Source organism: Gracilinanus agilis, chromosome 6 (assembly GCF_016433145.1).
Source record: "Gracilinanus agilis isolate LMUSP501 chromosome 6, AgileGrace, whole genome shotgun sequence".
Taxonomy (NCBI): domain Eukaryota; kingdom Metazoa; phylum Chordata; class Mammalia; order Didelphimorphia; family Didelphidae; genus Gracilinanus; species Gracilinanus agilis.
The window spans coordinates 216,901,597-216,917,995 of NC_058135.1; the positions used below are offsets into that span (position 1 = coordinate 216,901,597).

The 16,399-nt window shown below is 34.9% G+C and overlaps 1 protein-coding gene across 1 annotated transcript in view; it reads left to right on the forward strand.

Annotated features, from left to right (window-relative positions):
- The window catches only part of TRMT44 (tRNA methyltransferase 44 homolog), a 50,349-nt gene that overhangs the window by 26,991 nt on the left and 6,959 nt on the right, over positions 1–16,399 (forward strand). Inside the window, exons 6-9 of the mRNA XM_044680676.1 lie at positions 542–613; positions 7,807–7,913; positions 10,751–10,934; positions 13,792–14,227. Of these exons, the coding sequence (XP_044536611.1) occupies positions 542–613; positions 7,807–7,913; positions 10,751–10,934; positions 13,792–14,227 (799 nt within the window). The remainder of the gene's footprint in view (positions 1–541; positions 614–7,806; positions 7,914–10,750; positions 10,935–13,791; positions 14,228–16,399) is intronic.

Here is a 16,399-nt window from a genome sequence, read left to right on the forward strand (position 1 = left end):
GAGACAAAAATCTTCCATTGGCATACTCCTCCATTGTTTCATTATGTCATGGAGGTGATCCTTGGTTCTTAAAGGTTGTTATTGCTGAGTGTACACTTGTACACAGGCCTTGCTGAGATGGAAGAGCATTCAGCTTTGGCCTGCCAGAAGACTTATGTGAGAAATCATCGGAGTTAGTCCTTAGATGACTCACATAGAGTCTGATCAGACAGGGTTTTTTTTGTTTTTGTTTTTTTCACATTTACTCATCATGATGAAGGCAGGGAGGTTCCTCAGTCTTTGTTGATGGTGGTTGTACCACACATGAAATCAGCCAGAATACTCTTTTTGATAACTCTATGTCAATTTAGCCTCAGTCTTAGAGGTTACTCTGCTTCTTGTCAGTATTTTAAGAAGTAAGTCAGTGTTGGTTCCCTTTCTTATCAGTTTAGTTCACCAAAATTCACAGTACTTAGGTTTCCAGATATTTAATTATTTCTTGCTAATTTAATATTAACTTTATTCTGTCTTGCTATATACGATTTGATTTGTCATATTTTAGCATCCAGGTAGAGGGATTGATGTCCGAAGAAGAAAAATATGGAACATGTATGGACCACAAACTCAGTTAGAGGTACTGGCATCTTTTATTTAAATGATGTTGGCATTTATTGTTATCATTTCCATTACTTGCAGAAAATTAATGTATTTACAGTATAATAAGAAATACTCCCAATGATAATCCTCATTATTCAGCTGTTGAGTATTCAACAATTTCTGTAGGTTGAAAAGGGTAAAATTATAGATTCTTTTTGTAGCTTTCAGCATGAATTGAAGAAATTAATGTTTCTTGTCTTGTTATATTTCATATATATGTATATGTGAATAAATCATAGTGATATATTATTGAAATAAGCAAGATTTAAACAAGTTTGATGTGATGGCCAAAAACCTTTGCAATTTCAGGCCTCGTTAAGAGATGGTTTAGTGTTCAAAGCAAAGGAGGGAAAGTGTTAGTCTCACTGTTCTTTGCCCTAGTTATAACAGATTTGGAGTATTCCATCCAGTCCTACATTTTTGTGGATATTGAAAACTTTCTTGGATTCAGAGGATGGTCAGTGGGATGATAAGTGGATTCAGGGTGGCGCCACATGGTCAATCAACGAGCCTTTATTAAGTACTTACTATATGTTTGGTACTGTACAAAGCATTGGAGATATAAGTAAAAGGCAAAAACAGTGTCTGTTCTTAAAGAGCTCACGATCCATTGGGGGAGACAACATGTAAGTAACCATGCACAGATGAAATAGAGCACAAGTGGGAGTTACTCAACAGAGGCAGAGCACTAGAATTAACATGAGGAAACTAAATCCCAAAGTACTTAAATGACTTCCAAAGTTTGACAGGTAGTAAGTAGCAGAAATGATTATCCAGTCCAAGTCTCCTGACTTTAAATCCACTTATTTTTCAAGTAAAGTTGCAGTGTGATAAAGTAGAAAGAGAGTGGACCTTGGATACAAAAGAGAACTGGGTTTGAATTATTAGCTTCATGACCTTGGTTAAGCCACTTAACCCTAGAACCTGTTTCCTCATTTGTTAAATGAGACTGTTGGACTAGATAACTTCTTATGTCCTTTTCAGCTCTAAATTATGATCCCATGTAAGTTATTATTATAATATGTTGCCTCCCTTTCTGATCCCACAAAGTGTCTGGATTTGAACAGCTGGCATATATCTGGTATAAACTTTAAAAACATTTCTGAGTTAAAAACAAAACAAAACTTGAATTAGAAAAGGGCATTTTCATCCCTTGAAATCCTTCAGCCTCATATTCAATCACTCAATGAAAATTTCCTTTTCTCCAACTAATTAAAATTTCATGCTTTATATTATCTTATCTGTTACTTTTTTTATTGCCAGATGAACATTTAGCTCTCTACCAAAAAAATTTATGCATTTTGTTTTTTCATTATTGGAAAAAATGACTGTTTCTAGATCTCTTCTTGCCTATTCCCAGCCTCTATGCATCCCTTCTCCCAAATGAGGCTTTCTTTGGAACAAAGGAAGACAGTTAAATAAAAACAGCCAAATTAGAAAACTTGCATGGCAGAATTTGAAGTCTTCTGAATCTTTAATCGCCTTCCTTTCTATTGAAAGGTTTAACGTGCATTTCCTCATCTCTTCTCTGGGGCCAAGATTGTTCATTAGGTCACACAGCTTTCAGTTTTGATTTAGTACTCTCTTCAGTTATATCATTATAGTCTTTTCTTTCCTGATTTTGCTTACTTCATTCTGCAGCAGTTACACAAGTCTTCCCAAGTTTCTCTGTTCTTATATTTGTCATTTCTTATATTAGAATAATATTGCATTGCATTTTTATACCACATTTTATTCAGGCATTTTGCTCTATGTTTTTAGGTTTTTTTTTTCTCCTACAACAACTAAAAAATGACAATATGAATGCTTTGAGGTAGATGTAACCCTTTAGTTCTGTTCTTGACTTTCTTGGGATATATATCCAGCTAGTGATATCTCTGGCTCAAAGGGTTTAGTGCTTTATTGCAGATTTCCAAATTGTTTCCCTAAATGATTTGTCCAATTTATAGCTTAACCAATAGTATATAAAAACTGTGTCTGTCTTCCCACAGCCCCATCAGCATTGAAATTCCATCTTTTGTTGTCTTTTACCAATTTGCTGAGTTAGCCCTTTAAAAAAATCAGGCTTACTTAATGTGCCCTGGAGCAGAGAATAGTTATATTTCTATATATTTAATGCTTTCTGATCTGGCAAAAGGTATAGTGTGTGTGCTTTGAGTTATAGTCATTCGTGTGTGTCACATTTCCCATATAGACAAGAAAGACTACTTTAATTTTGTAACTTCTCTGTTACTCATTACAGTTGATATTTAGTAGATATTGAATTGAATTGAATTGAAAGTGGCTAAAAACAAACAAATCTTTTATTTATCAAAGGCTCTTCAGAATAAGTAATTTCTAGTAGGGATCATTTTATTCTTTGTACTTGTATTTTCTGTACCTATCTCAGGGCCTGGTACATTGTTGTTGAGTTGTTCAGTCATGTCTGACTCTGTGATGCTGTGGACCATATCATACCTATTCTGTCCATGGGGTTTTCTTGGAAAAGATTTTGGAGTGGTTTGTCATTTTCTTCTTTACTGGATTAAGGCAGAGATTAAGTAACTTGCCCAGGTCATATATCTCATAAATTTCTCAAAGACCAGATTTTTAAAAATTTTTTAAATTTTTAAATTTTTATTTTGAATATTTCCCCATAGTTACATGTTTCATGTTCTTTCCCTCTCCCCCAAGCCCCGCTTAAACTCCCCTTAGCTGACAAACAATTGCACTGGGTTTTACATGCATCATTGATTAAGACCCAATTCCATATTATTGATAGTTGGATTAGAGTTATTGTTTAGTGTCTTCATCCCCAATAATATCCCCATCAGCCCATGTGTTCAAGCAGTTGTTTTCTTTTGTGTTTCTCCTCCCACAGCTCTTCCTTTGAATGTGGCCAGTTTTCTTTTTCATAAGTACCCTCAGCCTTGCTCTGGATTCTTGTATTGCTGCTAGTAGAGAAGTCCATCACATTCGATTTTACCACAGTATATCAGTCTCTGTGTACAATGTTCTCCTGGATCTACTCCTTTTACTCTGCGTCAATTCCTGGAAGTCATTCCAGTTCACATGGGATTCTTCCAGTTTTTTATTCCTTTTGAGCATAGTAGTATTCTATCACCAACAGATACCACAATTTGTTCAGCCATTCCCCAATTGAAGGACATTCCCTCATTTTCAATTTTTTGCCACCACAAAGAGCACGGCTATACATATTTTTGTACAAGTCTTTTCCCTTATTATCTCTTTAGGGTATAAACCAAGCAGTACTATGGCTGGATCAAAAGGCAGTTATATAGTCTTTTAAAGTTTAATGTAGTCAAAATATTTATTTTGCATTTTGTAATTTTTTCTAATTCTTGCTTGGTTTTAAAATCTTTCCTTTCCAAAGGTCTGACAAGTATACTATTCTGTGCTCACCTAATTTACTTATAGTTTCCTTCTTTATATTCAAGTCATTTACCCATTCTGAGTTTATCTTGGTATAGGGTGTGAGATGTTGATCTAAACCTAATCTCTCCCATATTGTTTTCCAAATTTCCCAGCAGTTTTTGTCAAATAGTGGGTTTTTGTCCCAAAAGCTAGGTTCTTTGGGTTTATCATAGACTGTCTTGCTGAGATTGTTTACTCCTAGTCTATTCTACTGATCCCCCCTTCTGTCTCTTTGACAGTACCATATTTTTTTGATGACCACTGCTTTATAGTACAGTTTAAGATCTGGTACTGCTAGGCCACCTTCCTTCATATATTTTTTTTTTTGTTGTTATTTCCCTTGATATTCTTGGTCTTTTGTTCTTCCAAATGAACTTTGTTATAGTTTTTTCTAATTCAGTAAAAAAAGTTTTTTGGTAGTTTGATAGGTATAACACTAAATAAGTAAATTAATTTGGGTAGGATGGTCATTTTTATTATGTTAGCTCGTCTTACCCATGAGCACTCAATGTTTTTCCAATTGTTTAGATCTAGTTTTAATTGTGTGGAAAGGGCTTCGTAGTTGTGTTCGTATAATTCCTGTGTTTTCTTGGCAGATAGATTCCTAAGTTTTTTATATTGTATAGGGTGATTTTAAATGGAATATCTCTTTTTAACTCTTCCTGCTGTGATGTGTTGGAAATATGTAGAAATGCCGATGATTTATGTGCATTTATTTTGTATCCTGAAACTTTGCTAAAGTTGTTGATCATTTCCACTAACTTTTTAGTTGATTCTCTAGGATTTTTTAAGTATACCATCATTTCATCCTGTAAAGAGTGATAGCTTCATCAAAGACCAGATTTGAATGCAGGTCTTCCTGACTCTAGGCCCAGCACTCTATCCACTGAACCACCTCACTGCCTCTGGTATTTAATAAACATGCATTTAATAATATGCACTCAATAAATAGTTCGATTAGAGAATGATCTAAGTGTCACAGACAGATTGGATTTTCAAGTTCAGTTCCCTTTCTGATTTATGAATCCTCTTTACAACATCATTGACAAGTGGCCCCCTGCATGCTAGGGCATCCGTTAGCTCACAAACACCCTTTTCCATTTTAGACCAATATTATTAATACACAAACCCAAGTCTTCTTCCTTATACGAATGAATGAATCAGCATATCAGTTGAGATTTTAAGATGAAAGAAAACTTTTGTTTTTTAAAAGATTCTTTTTATCAGATTTCATTGTCAGCCAGAGGACGAGTTGCAGCTAGCAAGAAAAAAACACCTGTTTATAATAATGTCATTATGGTAACCCCAAAAAGAACCTTGATTTTGTTTTTCTTCTTTGAACTAAAAAAGAAATAGGGATGTTGCAATTTTCTATATTCATTAGCTCTCTTATAATTGTTTATGAGAGGAACAGGTGGGTTTTTGTTTTTCAGAAGTGCCATTAGACAAGATGACTAAAAATTTGATCATGGATAATTATCTAAATGCAAATTATGACTTTACTAACCCTTGATGTTTTAAAGAGACAAACTAGCCAGTGTTCTGAGGGATTAGGAAAGAATAATAAATATTACCAAAAACAATTTGGTTTGAATGCCCTTAGATTATGCATACCCCCATTGAACGTGCTCATTTCTAGTCCTCTTTATAATGTAAATATACATATATAAGTGCACAGACACATGACACATGAAATAAAGATTGCCTTTAGATTTCAAAGGAAACTTAGAGATCATTTAGTCTATTTAATCCTCTGTTTGGCATTTAAAAACCCTTTATAAACTAGATTCTACCCCCCTCCCCCGCCCCCCGCCAACCTCCCCAAACACACGTACCTTTCCAATCTTTTTGCACCTTATTCCCCACCATATATTCTTTTATCCATTGACTCTGGCCTCCTGTCCTGTCCCTCATGTTAGAATGTTCTTTCTCCTTATCTCTGACTTCTAGTTTCCTTGGGTTCCTTCAAAGTACTTTTTATTTAATCTTTTCAGAAATATTTTTTATAGAAATATTTTGTTTGGTTACATACAGTGCATTTAGTAAAGTCTTAGAATAAAGAACTTAGTAGTAAAGATCACTGACTCTAGAGTCAGAGGTCCTGGATTCAAATTTTAACTGGCTGATGCTGATTAATTTTACTTAGCCATACTGATTTGTTAGGAGGGAGGTTTTTGTTGTGGGATGAGAAAACAGTGACAAAGAATAAAAAAGATCATCAACAAAATAATTATTTAAAAAACCCATAACTGATTGGTGCCCAAAATGGTATAATTTTGTATAATATTGTGTTGCATAGTTTGCATATCTCAGAGATATTGTGGGTTCAGTTTCAGACTGAATCACAATAAAGTGATTATTGTATTAAAATAAGTCACACAAATTTTTTGGTTTCCTAATGCATTTAAAAGTTATTCTTACAGTATGCTGTAATCTATTAAGTATACAATAATATTATGGCTAAAAAATAATGTATATGTCTAAATTAAAAATATTTTATTGCTTTAAATACTAACCATCAACTGAGCCCTCAGTGAGATGTAATCTTTTTGCTGATGAAGGGTCTTGCCTCAGTGTTGATGGCTGCTGACTGTTCAGGGTGATGGTTACTAAAGACTTGAGGTGGCTGTGGCAATTTCTTAAAAGAAAACATCAATGAAGTTTGGTACATGAAAATTTCATCAAATATTTCTTTGTGGCATGCAATGCTGTTTGATAGCATCTATCCATTGTAGAAGTTCTTGAAAATTTAAATTTGTTCTTTCAAAACTTACTGCTCCTTTTATTAACTAACTTAATGTAAAATTCTTTAATATTTTTCTCTCTCTCAGAATAGGGAGGCCCAAGAAGAGGGAGAGAGATAAAATAATGGCCAGTTGGTGGAGCTGTCAGAACACACACAACATTTATTGATAAAGTTCACCATCTTATATGAGTGGTTTGTTGCACCCCAAAACAATCATAATAGTAACATCAATGATCATTGATCATAGATCACCATAAGACATATAATAATGAAAACACTTGAAATATTGCAAGAATTGCCAAAATGTGACACAGAGACATGACAATGTGAGCACATGGTGTTTGAAAAATGGTGCTGATAGGCTTGCTCAACACAGTATTGCCACAAACCTTCAATTTGAAAAAGAACCACAATATCTCTGAAGCTTAATAAAGTGAAGCATGACAAAATGTGATATACCTGTTCCTAAGGTTTTGTGTGGTAGAGAGGAATGTGGTAGAGAACATGAGACTTAAAAATATGAATTTTTCCCTTTAAAGCCTGGATAGAAAAGTGCCTTCATAGAAATCTACATTCTGGTATTTTTACAGTATTCTTTTATTTTTAATAAAGCAGCTTTACATAATGAAATTATTTATTCATCTTGTTCTGTCAAAGTACAGGGAGTATTTAAGTAATTTGTATCTATAATTTAATCATTAGCCTCAGCAAAACTGGGCTGGTATCTAGTCTGTTTTTTTTTTTTTTTGATAGAGAACTCATTATAGAAGGTATTTTCCTCTCATTATAGAAACATTGAAACTAGAATATGTAGCTCAGAATCTCAACTAATTTTTAGTTTTTCCCTCTCTTATATATCAAAGTATATAATGCATTTTAATGACAAAGTAGAGATCAATAATCAGAAAAAATTGTTAATTTTCACACTTCTGTATTTTAAAATATAGACTAGACATTTTCTTTAGTTAACTGTAGATTTCTTTTGAACATATACTTTTCCATTGTTTCAGGAAAGCGCAATTAGACCAAATGATACTTACCTTTTCCCAGAGGTAGATTGGTTAATTGGAAACCATTCAGATGAGCTGACCCCATGGATACCTGTGATTGCAGCAAGGTAAATAAGAAACATCCGGTGTAATAAATGGGGTAATTTTTTGAGATTTGAACTATGACCATTATTTATTCATTTATTTTTTTGAGTTCAATCTTATTTTCTTTCATTTATTTATTTATTTGCCTAACAGAGGCCATTCACTTATTTGTTTGTTTGTTTGTTTGTTTATTTATTTATTTATTTGTTTAGGCATTTGCTTGCTTGCACATCCATTCATCCATTCATTCACTCATTTATTTATCTATTTATCTATCTACCTATTCATTCATCTGTCCATCCATCCACTCATTTATTCATCTATCCACTAACTAACTAACTAATTAATTAATTAATGCATTTATTTATTTATTTGTTCTTTCATTTGTTTATTCATTCATCCATTCATTTATTTAGCGGTCAGTTTGCTTATTTATTTATTTATTTGTTTGTTTGTTTAATTTAGAATGTTTTTCCATGGTTACATAAATTTTGTTCTTTCCTTCCCTCCTTCCACCTCCCTCCCATAGCCAACAAGCAATTCCACTAGGTTTTACACGTGTCATTGATCAAGACCTATTTCCAAATTATTAATATTTGTACTAGGGTCATCATTTAGAGTCGACATCCCCAATCATATCCCCATCGACTCATGTAATCAAGCAGTTGCTTTTCTTCTGTGTTTCTACTCCCACAGTTCTTCCTCTGGATGTGGGTAGTGTTCTTTCTCATAAGTCCCTCGGAATTGTCCTGGATCATTGTATTGCTGCTAGTAGAGAAGTCTGTTATATTCGATTGTACCACTGTGTATCAGTCTCTGTGTACATTGTTCTCCTGGTTCTGCTCCTTTCACTCTGCATCAATTCCTGGAGGTTGTTCCAGTTCATATGGAATTCCTCCATGAACTATGACCATTTAGATAATACTCCTGTTTATTTTTAAGACTTTTAGCTTCCGTTTTAGAATCAATACTGTATACTGATTCTAAGGTAGAAGTGTGGTAAGGGCTAGACCATGGGGATTAAGTGACTTGCCTAGGATCATACAGCTAGGAAGTGTCTGAGGTCAGATTTGAATCACTACTTCCCATCTCTAGTCATGACTTTCAATCCACTGAGTCTCCTAGCTCTACCCCCTTTTTATTTCTAATAAAACATTTATAAAGTATTTTGCTTCTAATAAGCCTGTGAGACAAATAAGATAAGGATTGTTATCCACATTTTATAGATAAAGCATTGAGGGCAGTGGAAGGACACTTGTCTATATAACTAGTGTCTGAGCTGGGTTCAGGACTATTGACTTATAAGTGTAGTATTCTTTCTACTCTGCTCCTCAGTTTAGCACACATTTATTCACTCCTTCCTCTTTATAAGACCCTGTGCTTGATGCTTAGTGAGGATGCCAGTGAATAAAACATGCTCCTTACCCTGTTGAAATCAGTGTCTTTTATCTGAGTTTTAAATTTTGTTCTTCTGTGTAATAAGCCCTCTCACAAGGTGGGGGAAAATAAAAAGTTAACATTTAAAAGAAAAATATATGCTAATAAATTAATCCCTTTAAAATAGTATGAGAGATTTATGTCTTCAGTCACAATGCTGTATTAGAGATCACTTTCAATTCTGATGAAAAGCATGAAAGGCAACCTGATTTGCAAAGAAGTTATAGAATTTAAAGTAAATAATTGGTTTCTAGGATTTTATCCAAGGGTTTATATTTATCAATTTAGTTTTCATTATTGTAAGATAATGGGGCAGCTAGGTAGTGCAGTGGATAGAGTGCTGGGACTGGAGTCAGGAAGACTTCTTTCACTGAGTTCAAATATGGCTTCAGATACTTCCTAGCTATGTGACCCTGGGGCAAGTCACTTAACCTTCTTTGCCTCAGTTTCCTCATCTGCAAAGTGAGCCAGAGAAGGAAGTAGCAACCTACTCTAATTGCTTTGCTGAGAAACCCCAAATGGGGCCACAAAGAATCAGATACAAATGAAATGACTCAACAACAACAAAAACATTTTAGGATAAAAGCAGAGTGTTAAAATAATCCCTTTTGTACCTACTTTTAAACTTATTTTCCCAAAGCTAGATATGTTAGATTTTTTTAGGAACCAGCAGAAGTCAAGAATGACTAGTAAATGGAAGAAGCATATATAGGAAATGATTTTTTTTTTTTTTTGCTTAAGAACATGTTGACTGTAGCACTCTCATGGAAAAAAATCAGGAACTAATTTTTAGCATTTTAAAGAATTTTGAATTATCTTAAAGGCTAGGAGAATACAGGTTGTTTTGCTGTTCATATTTTTGCCAAAAACATGTAAAATACAAAACCAAATAAAGTTTCAAATGCTATTCTCCAGATGTTATCATGCATCTATTGAATTGTACCTGGTATATTTATGATATAATCTGGTAATGATATCACCCTCCTTGGATCTCATTGTGCTTTATTACTTATTTTATTTACTTCTTTTGTATTATATGTCATAATCTTTGTGTGACTTGATACATATCCCTTTTTTTCTCTCCCTTCTACATTCAGACTGTAGTGTTTGATAAGGAGGGCAGGGCCTAAGCCTTATATATAAACTTTGTATTAAACATCCACCAGCATGGTACCCTCTGTTACTTAGAGAACTCTTTAACACTATAGTTTGCGGGGTGGTTGCTGATTTGAATTGGAAGAGGGAGTTTCTTTATAGGGAGTCCTTTATACCAATGAAATCATATTTGGACAAAAAACATTTTTGTATAGCATTAAGTTGTAATTTAATATTGATTAGAATGAAAAGATGTTTAGTCTTACTACATTTTAATTAAAAGATTTATAACTTTTGGTTTCTATGTCTCTACTAATTATTTTTATAGGTCATCATATAGTTGCCGTTTCTTTGTCCTGCCTTGTTGTTTCTTTGATTTTACTGGAAAATATAGCCGAAGGCAGAGTAAGAAGACCCAGTACAGGGAATACCTTGATTTTATTAAAGAAGTGGGGTTTACCTGTGGATTCCATGTTGAAGAAGATTGCCTTAGAATCCCATCAACAAAAAGAGTAAGTTTTGATCCTTCTTGTCTTTAGAGTTGTAGTAATTTAGGTTTAAAGTCAAGAACCACATCATAATCTAAATGGACACAATGTTATTTCAGGTTGTTTTCAAAATAAATTAATACTCATCAGAAGTTTGCAATCTTAAGGGCAGTTGGGTGACTTGGTGGATAGAGTGCCAGTCTTAGAGATGGGGGAATCCTAGCTTCAATTCTGGCCTCAGACACTTCCTAGCTGTGTGATGTTGGGCAAATCACTTGACCCCAATGCACTTTTCTTTCTTGGAACCAATACACATTATTGATTCTAAGACGGAAGGTAAAGGTTTAAAAAGAATGTTAGCAATCTCATCAACTGTATCCTTACAGATTGTATTTATTGAAAAAGAAGTTACTCAAACTCAGACACAATGACTTTGCCTATAAAACCAGAGCTAGGCGAATTAAATTTTAATCTGGTATCTTATACTATAATATTCTATCATATATACTATAATATTCTATCTAACCTGGAGCCTTTTTTCTGAGGTTTGAGGATAGAAGTTTGCGTGGGCCAAAGTTTAACTTCCCTCCTCTGAAGAGAAGGATATCATGGATACAATTGCTGCTAGTTAAAGAACTGATACTTTCATGAAACAATGTCCCAGCATTTCTTATAAGGTTTGTGGGATATCCCTGAGAAGCTGGGATAATCTGGCCATGTCCCATCTTAAACAGTTAAGGGGTTCTTATCTAATTCCCCAGTCACCAAAAGATCTCAGGATGTAGGTCACAAATTTACAAAGGCGTTCCTTAGAGACAGAGAGAAAGTGGTCCTCATGAAATGGGAGGCCTATACTTGCTTCCTCTGATGCAGCCAATAATGATCTTTCATCTTGGCAATGCTGGCTAGCACCAGATAATTTCTGTTCTTTGTTCTATGCTTATAAGAATGTATTGGACCCCCAATTCAAGGTCTCTTGGACAAAGGGAGTGCCATTAGGTCTGTCCTTTATCAGGTTACATGGTCCTTATGATAAATGATATTTATCTCAGAGATTTGCCTCAGATTACCCTTCCGGTAAATTTCAAATGAGAGGTAGCTTCTTGAATCAGAAGGAACTGCGTGGGGGTGCTGATATTTACCTTCTTCCCAAGACCTTTAATAGTAATGAAAAGAAGATTTTATAGGAGTCTCCAGAACTAAAACATCAATTGCCCTGATTAGGAATTTGTGATAATTTTTCTAGGGCTGCACCAGTGGTAAAGAATAGTTTTAGTAAGCAAATAATTAGTGTAACTAAGATTTCAGAAAAAAAAATAATTTCTTTATGGGAACACATTTTTCATATGCTCTAATTGCAGATCTATATATAATTAATTGAGTAATTACAAATTAATCTTTTTAATCATTAAATCAGACTTAATAAAATCTCAACAGCACTTAAGTAGCTAAGTGGCTATGTGAACAGATACCTCACTGCATATAGTAGCTATGCTTCCACAAATTTGTAGAAAATTTTTTGATAAACTGAGATCTTCTCTTTGGAGTTTTCTTCTGAACCTTCACCTTTTAAATATCATAGTGTTGATAGTTGAGGATAGCTAGGTGGAAGGAACTTCAGAAGTTCTCTATTTCAACCTATACTTAAAAGAATCTCCCTTCCTACCCAAGGCAGTCTGTGCCACTTGGAGGTAACTTTATTAGGAAGTTTCCCCTCAAATTAAGCCTCAATTTCCTCTTTTTAACTTGTACCCATTGCTCCTAGTTCTGCCTCTCCGGGCCTTGCACACTTACTTCCTTTACTACTGACAGTCTCAGATTTGCCATCCTTGGAGAACGTGAATACCCAAGCACTTTAAAAAAAAAAAAAGTCAATTGACTTGTGGTGTTAAAGTGATGAACCTGGCTTTCCTAGATGTTTTATCTCTAAGTTCTGCATCCATTTCCCAAAGAGTTTCCTAAATACCTTTGGCGACAGAATTGAATTAAATATATAACTCTGGAAAGTGACTACTTTGGAGAACAGCCCTCAATTTACTTTATAAAATGTAACATATGAGGACAAGAGAATGCTTAAGGTCATTGCCTTGTAATCTTACCTGATTTTATTTCAACTTGGATTTTATTCTCCATGTTAACTCACTTGTTCCACAGGCAATGTGGTGCATAGTTGGTGCAGCTAGGTGGTGCAAGTGGATAGAATGCCAGGCCTGGAGTCAGGAAGACTCATCTTTCTGAGTTCAAATCCAGCCTTGGATACTTGGCGTGTGACCCTGGACAAGTCACTTAACCCTGTTTGTCTCAGTTTTCCCATCTGTCAAATGAGCTGAAGAAGGAAATGGCAAACCACTTAGCATCTTTGCCAAGAAAACCCCAAATGAGGTCAAAAACAGTCGGGTATAACTGAAAAATAAATGACTGTGCAACAACATATGCCTGCTACTATATTAATCCCTGGACTCACTCTCAGATTTTTATACCTTTGGGAATGATGCCTTTATTGATAATTGTGTAATCAAGCTTTTATGAGCTTTGTTATTAATTTAAATAAATATGAATTCTGTGCCTATTATTTTGGTGCAAAATTTGGTACATGTATAGAGAAAAAGAACATTCTCTCAAGGATGATGTGCAGAAACAATTAGGTCCAGTGGAATGAGGCTTGGGATTGAAGTCAGCATTCTTGGCTTGAAGCTAGTCGGCCTGGTTCCTGACCCAGGCAGGGCAAGCTGCATCATTTCTCTGAACCTCAGTTTTCCTTATCTGTAAGGTGTGAGGGGATTAGACTAGGTGAGCTGTAAGCTCCTTTTGAATACTAATTCCTATATTTCTATATTGTGCTAGCATAACAAAATAATAATTTTACTTTTTGTAAATTTAGGTTTGCCTTATTGGAAAATCCAGAACATATCCAGCTACTGAAGAAGCTTTAGTTGATAAGCAGAGAACAGAGTATATTGATAGGAGACAATTCACTGTCCAGATTCCTCATAGTGAAGACTCTTCTTGTTCCTCTCCAGGCAGCACAGTAGAAACTAATCATTGTGATCATCATGTATCTTTAAACTGTCTCAGGGATGAACCTCCCAAAGGTCAGTTTCCTGAAAATGAAAGAAAGGAGTCCCAGGAAAATGGAATCTGGATAAATGGATTTCAGCCTAGAGACAAAATTGAACAAGTTAGGAACTGTGCTTCTCTCCCACGGGACTTCATTGATCATATAGTTTTGAAAGTTGCTAATTTGTTGTTAAATGGGAAGCAGCAGAACCCCAGAGAAGACCCTTGTGGTGGAAGTTTGAAAACCTGGAATCGAGGAGGTAAATAATCTTAAACAATCTCATTTCTAGGAGATGTGTGCTAAGGTTCTTTGATGGAAACTCATTTCTCTGATTTAATATTGTTTTCTCTTATTAGATTAATAAGACGCTTGCAAAACTGGGCAAAGAAATGCTCTCTAAAATGTTTTCCATGTAGAGAGATGTTAATACATCTCTGATTGAATTCCTTAAATCTTCCAGAAAAATTATGATTTCAGACAGCCACAGAATTACATGGTACACACGCGCGCGCACACACACACACACGTGTTTACCACGTGCCAAATACTGTGCTAAATTCTAGGGATAAAAATACAAGAAAAAAGATAGTTCCTGCCCTCAAAGAACTGATATTCTAATGGAGTAAGACAACACAAATAGGAAGAACTCTCTTATAGTAGAAGGGGGCCCGAATAGTGAATCCATCTTCCAGGGTGATAAAATTATAGAGAAGGATTAATGTTCTAGTGTGAGGAGGCTCAAAAGGGCAGCTTGATGTTCTAGGGTGACATTGCAATAGAAGGCATAGTGGGGGCAGCTACAATGGATAGAGCACTAATGTTGTAGTTGAGCAGACCTGTGTTCAAATTTGACCTCAGACACTGCATAGCTTTGTGACCCTGGACAAGTCACTTAACTCCTATTGCTTTGCCCTTGCCCTTTTATCTTAGAATTGTTACTAAAGAAGGTAAGGGTTCCACAAAAAAAGAAAGGAAAAAAAAAGTCATAAATGATGCTTGTATATTTTAACAGAGTAACAACTGCTTTTTCAAGCCTGTACTGATCTCTTCTCTGTCTGCTTTCATGTAATTTTTTATATAATTAGACATTTTGCATGATTTAATTCTACTTGTTTTGTAGTACTTTATTACTTAAGTCTTTACCATGTAATTTTATATTCCTTTTATTTTTACAACTTTTTATTAGCATAAAAATATTGAATTAACAAGAAGAAAAAATACCATTTTGCTGTGGTTATGGGAAAAAGAACAAGACCAAATCATTAAAGTTCTGTGTATTTGGTGATCTGGTTTCTTGTAAAATGCTGTAGTCCCTCAACTGTTAGTCCACTTTAAACCATTATAAATATTAGAGTCTCCTCAGACTGATGACTAAGAGCTTTTTTTCTGCCTGCTTATCAAGTGGGTTAGAAAACAGTGAAGAGCAAGAAAAGCAGAGTGGGAACTTTCTTTTTTTTCTTGAGGAAAGAGCCAGAAACTTGCCACCATTAACTCATGTCACAAAGCAAATTATAAAGAACCAAATTCCCCCAAAGATTTTTATTCTAAGGTAGGATTTCCCTATTCTACTGCCAATGTGCTAAGAATACCATTTCTGTTCTACTCATGTCAGTCTTTTTATTGTATAAAAAAATGACCTATTTTTAAAATTCTTACCTTCTATTTTAGAATCAATACTATTTATTGGTTCTAAGGCAGAAGAGTGGTAAGGGATAGGCAATGGGGGGTTAGTTGACTTGCCCAAGGTCACATAGCTATGAAGTGTCTGAGCCCAGATTTGAACCTAGGAACTCCCATCTCTAGGCCTGGCTCTCAATCCACTGAGCCACTCAGCTGCCCCTGACCTATTTTTTAAATAATGTCCTTTTAGACTGAGAAGGTCAACAAGAGAATTTACTAGAAAATAGTACTCCTTTGGAGGTAGGACAGTAAACTCAAGAACGGTAGGATGCTTTTCTTGTTTTGTTTTATTCTTAAAAATTATATTTTCATCGCTTATCTTTTATGGTAGTACTAATGAGGCTAAGGCCTTTCCTTTTTTATAGCCAACCTTTCAACCCAGTCAACTATTTTATAGGTCAAAACAGGCAGTTTTTAAGGATTTAATATGAGCTAAGAACTATGTTAAGTGCTTGGAATACAAATACAAATAGAAAGAAAATCAGCATCTCCCCTCAAGGAGTTTACATTCTGATGGGAGAAGACATCACAGAAAAGGGAGCTGAATAAGGAGTTGAGGGAGGAGAGGTACCTGGGGGCATAGCAGAGGATGGGGTGATATTGGTCCTAAAAGAGCCCAAATGTGTGAAGATAGAAATGAAGTAGCATAATTCCCATCTCCTTTTCTGCCTGCTCTTTCCTGCATTATTAGAAAAATGCCGTATCTAGCATTTTGTGTTTATCTTTCCTTTGCTCTCAATATCCACTGGCC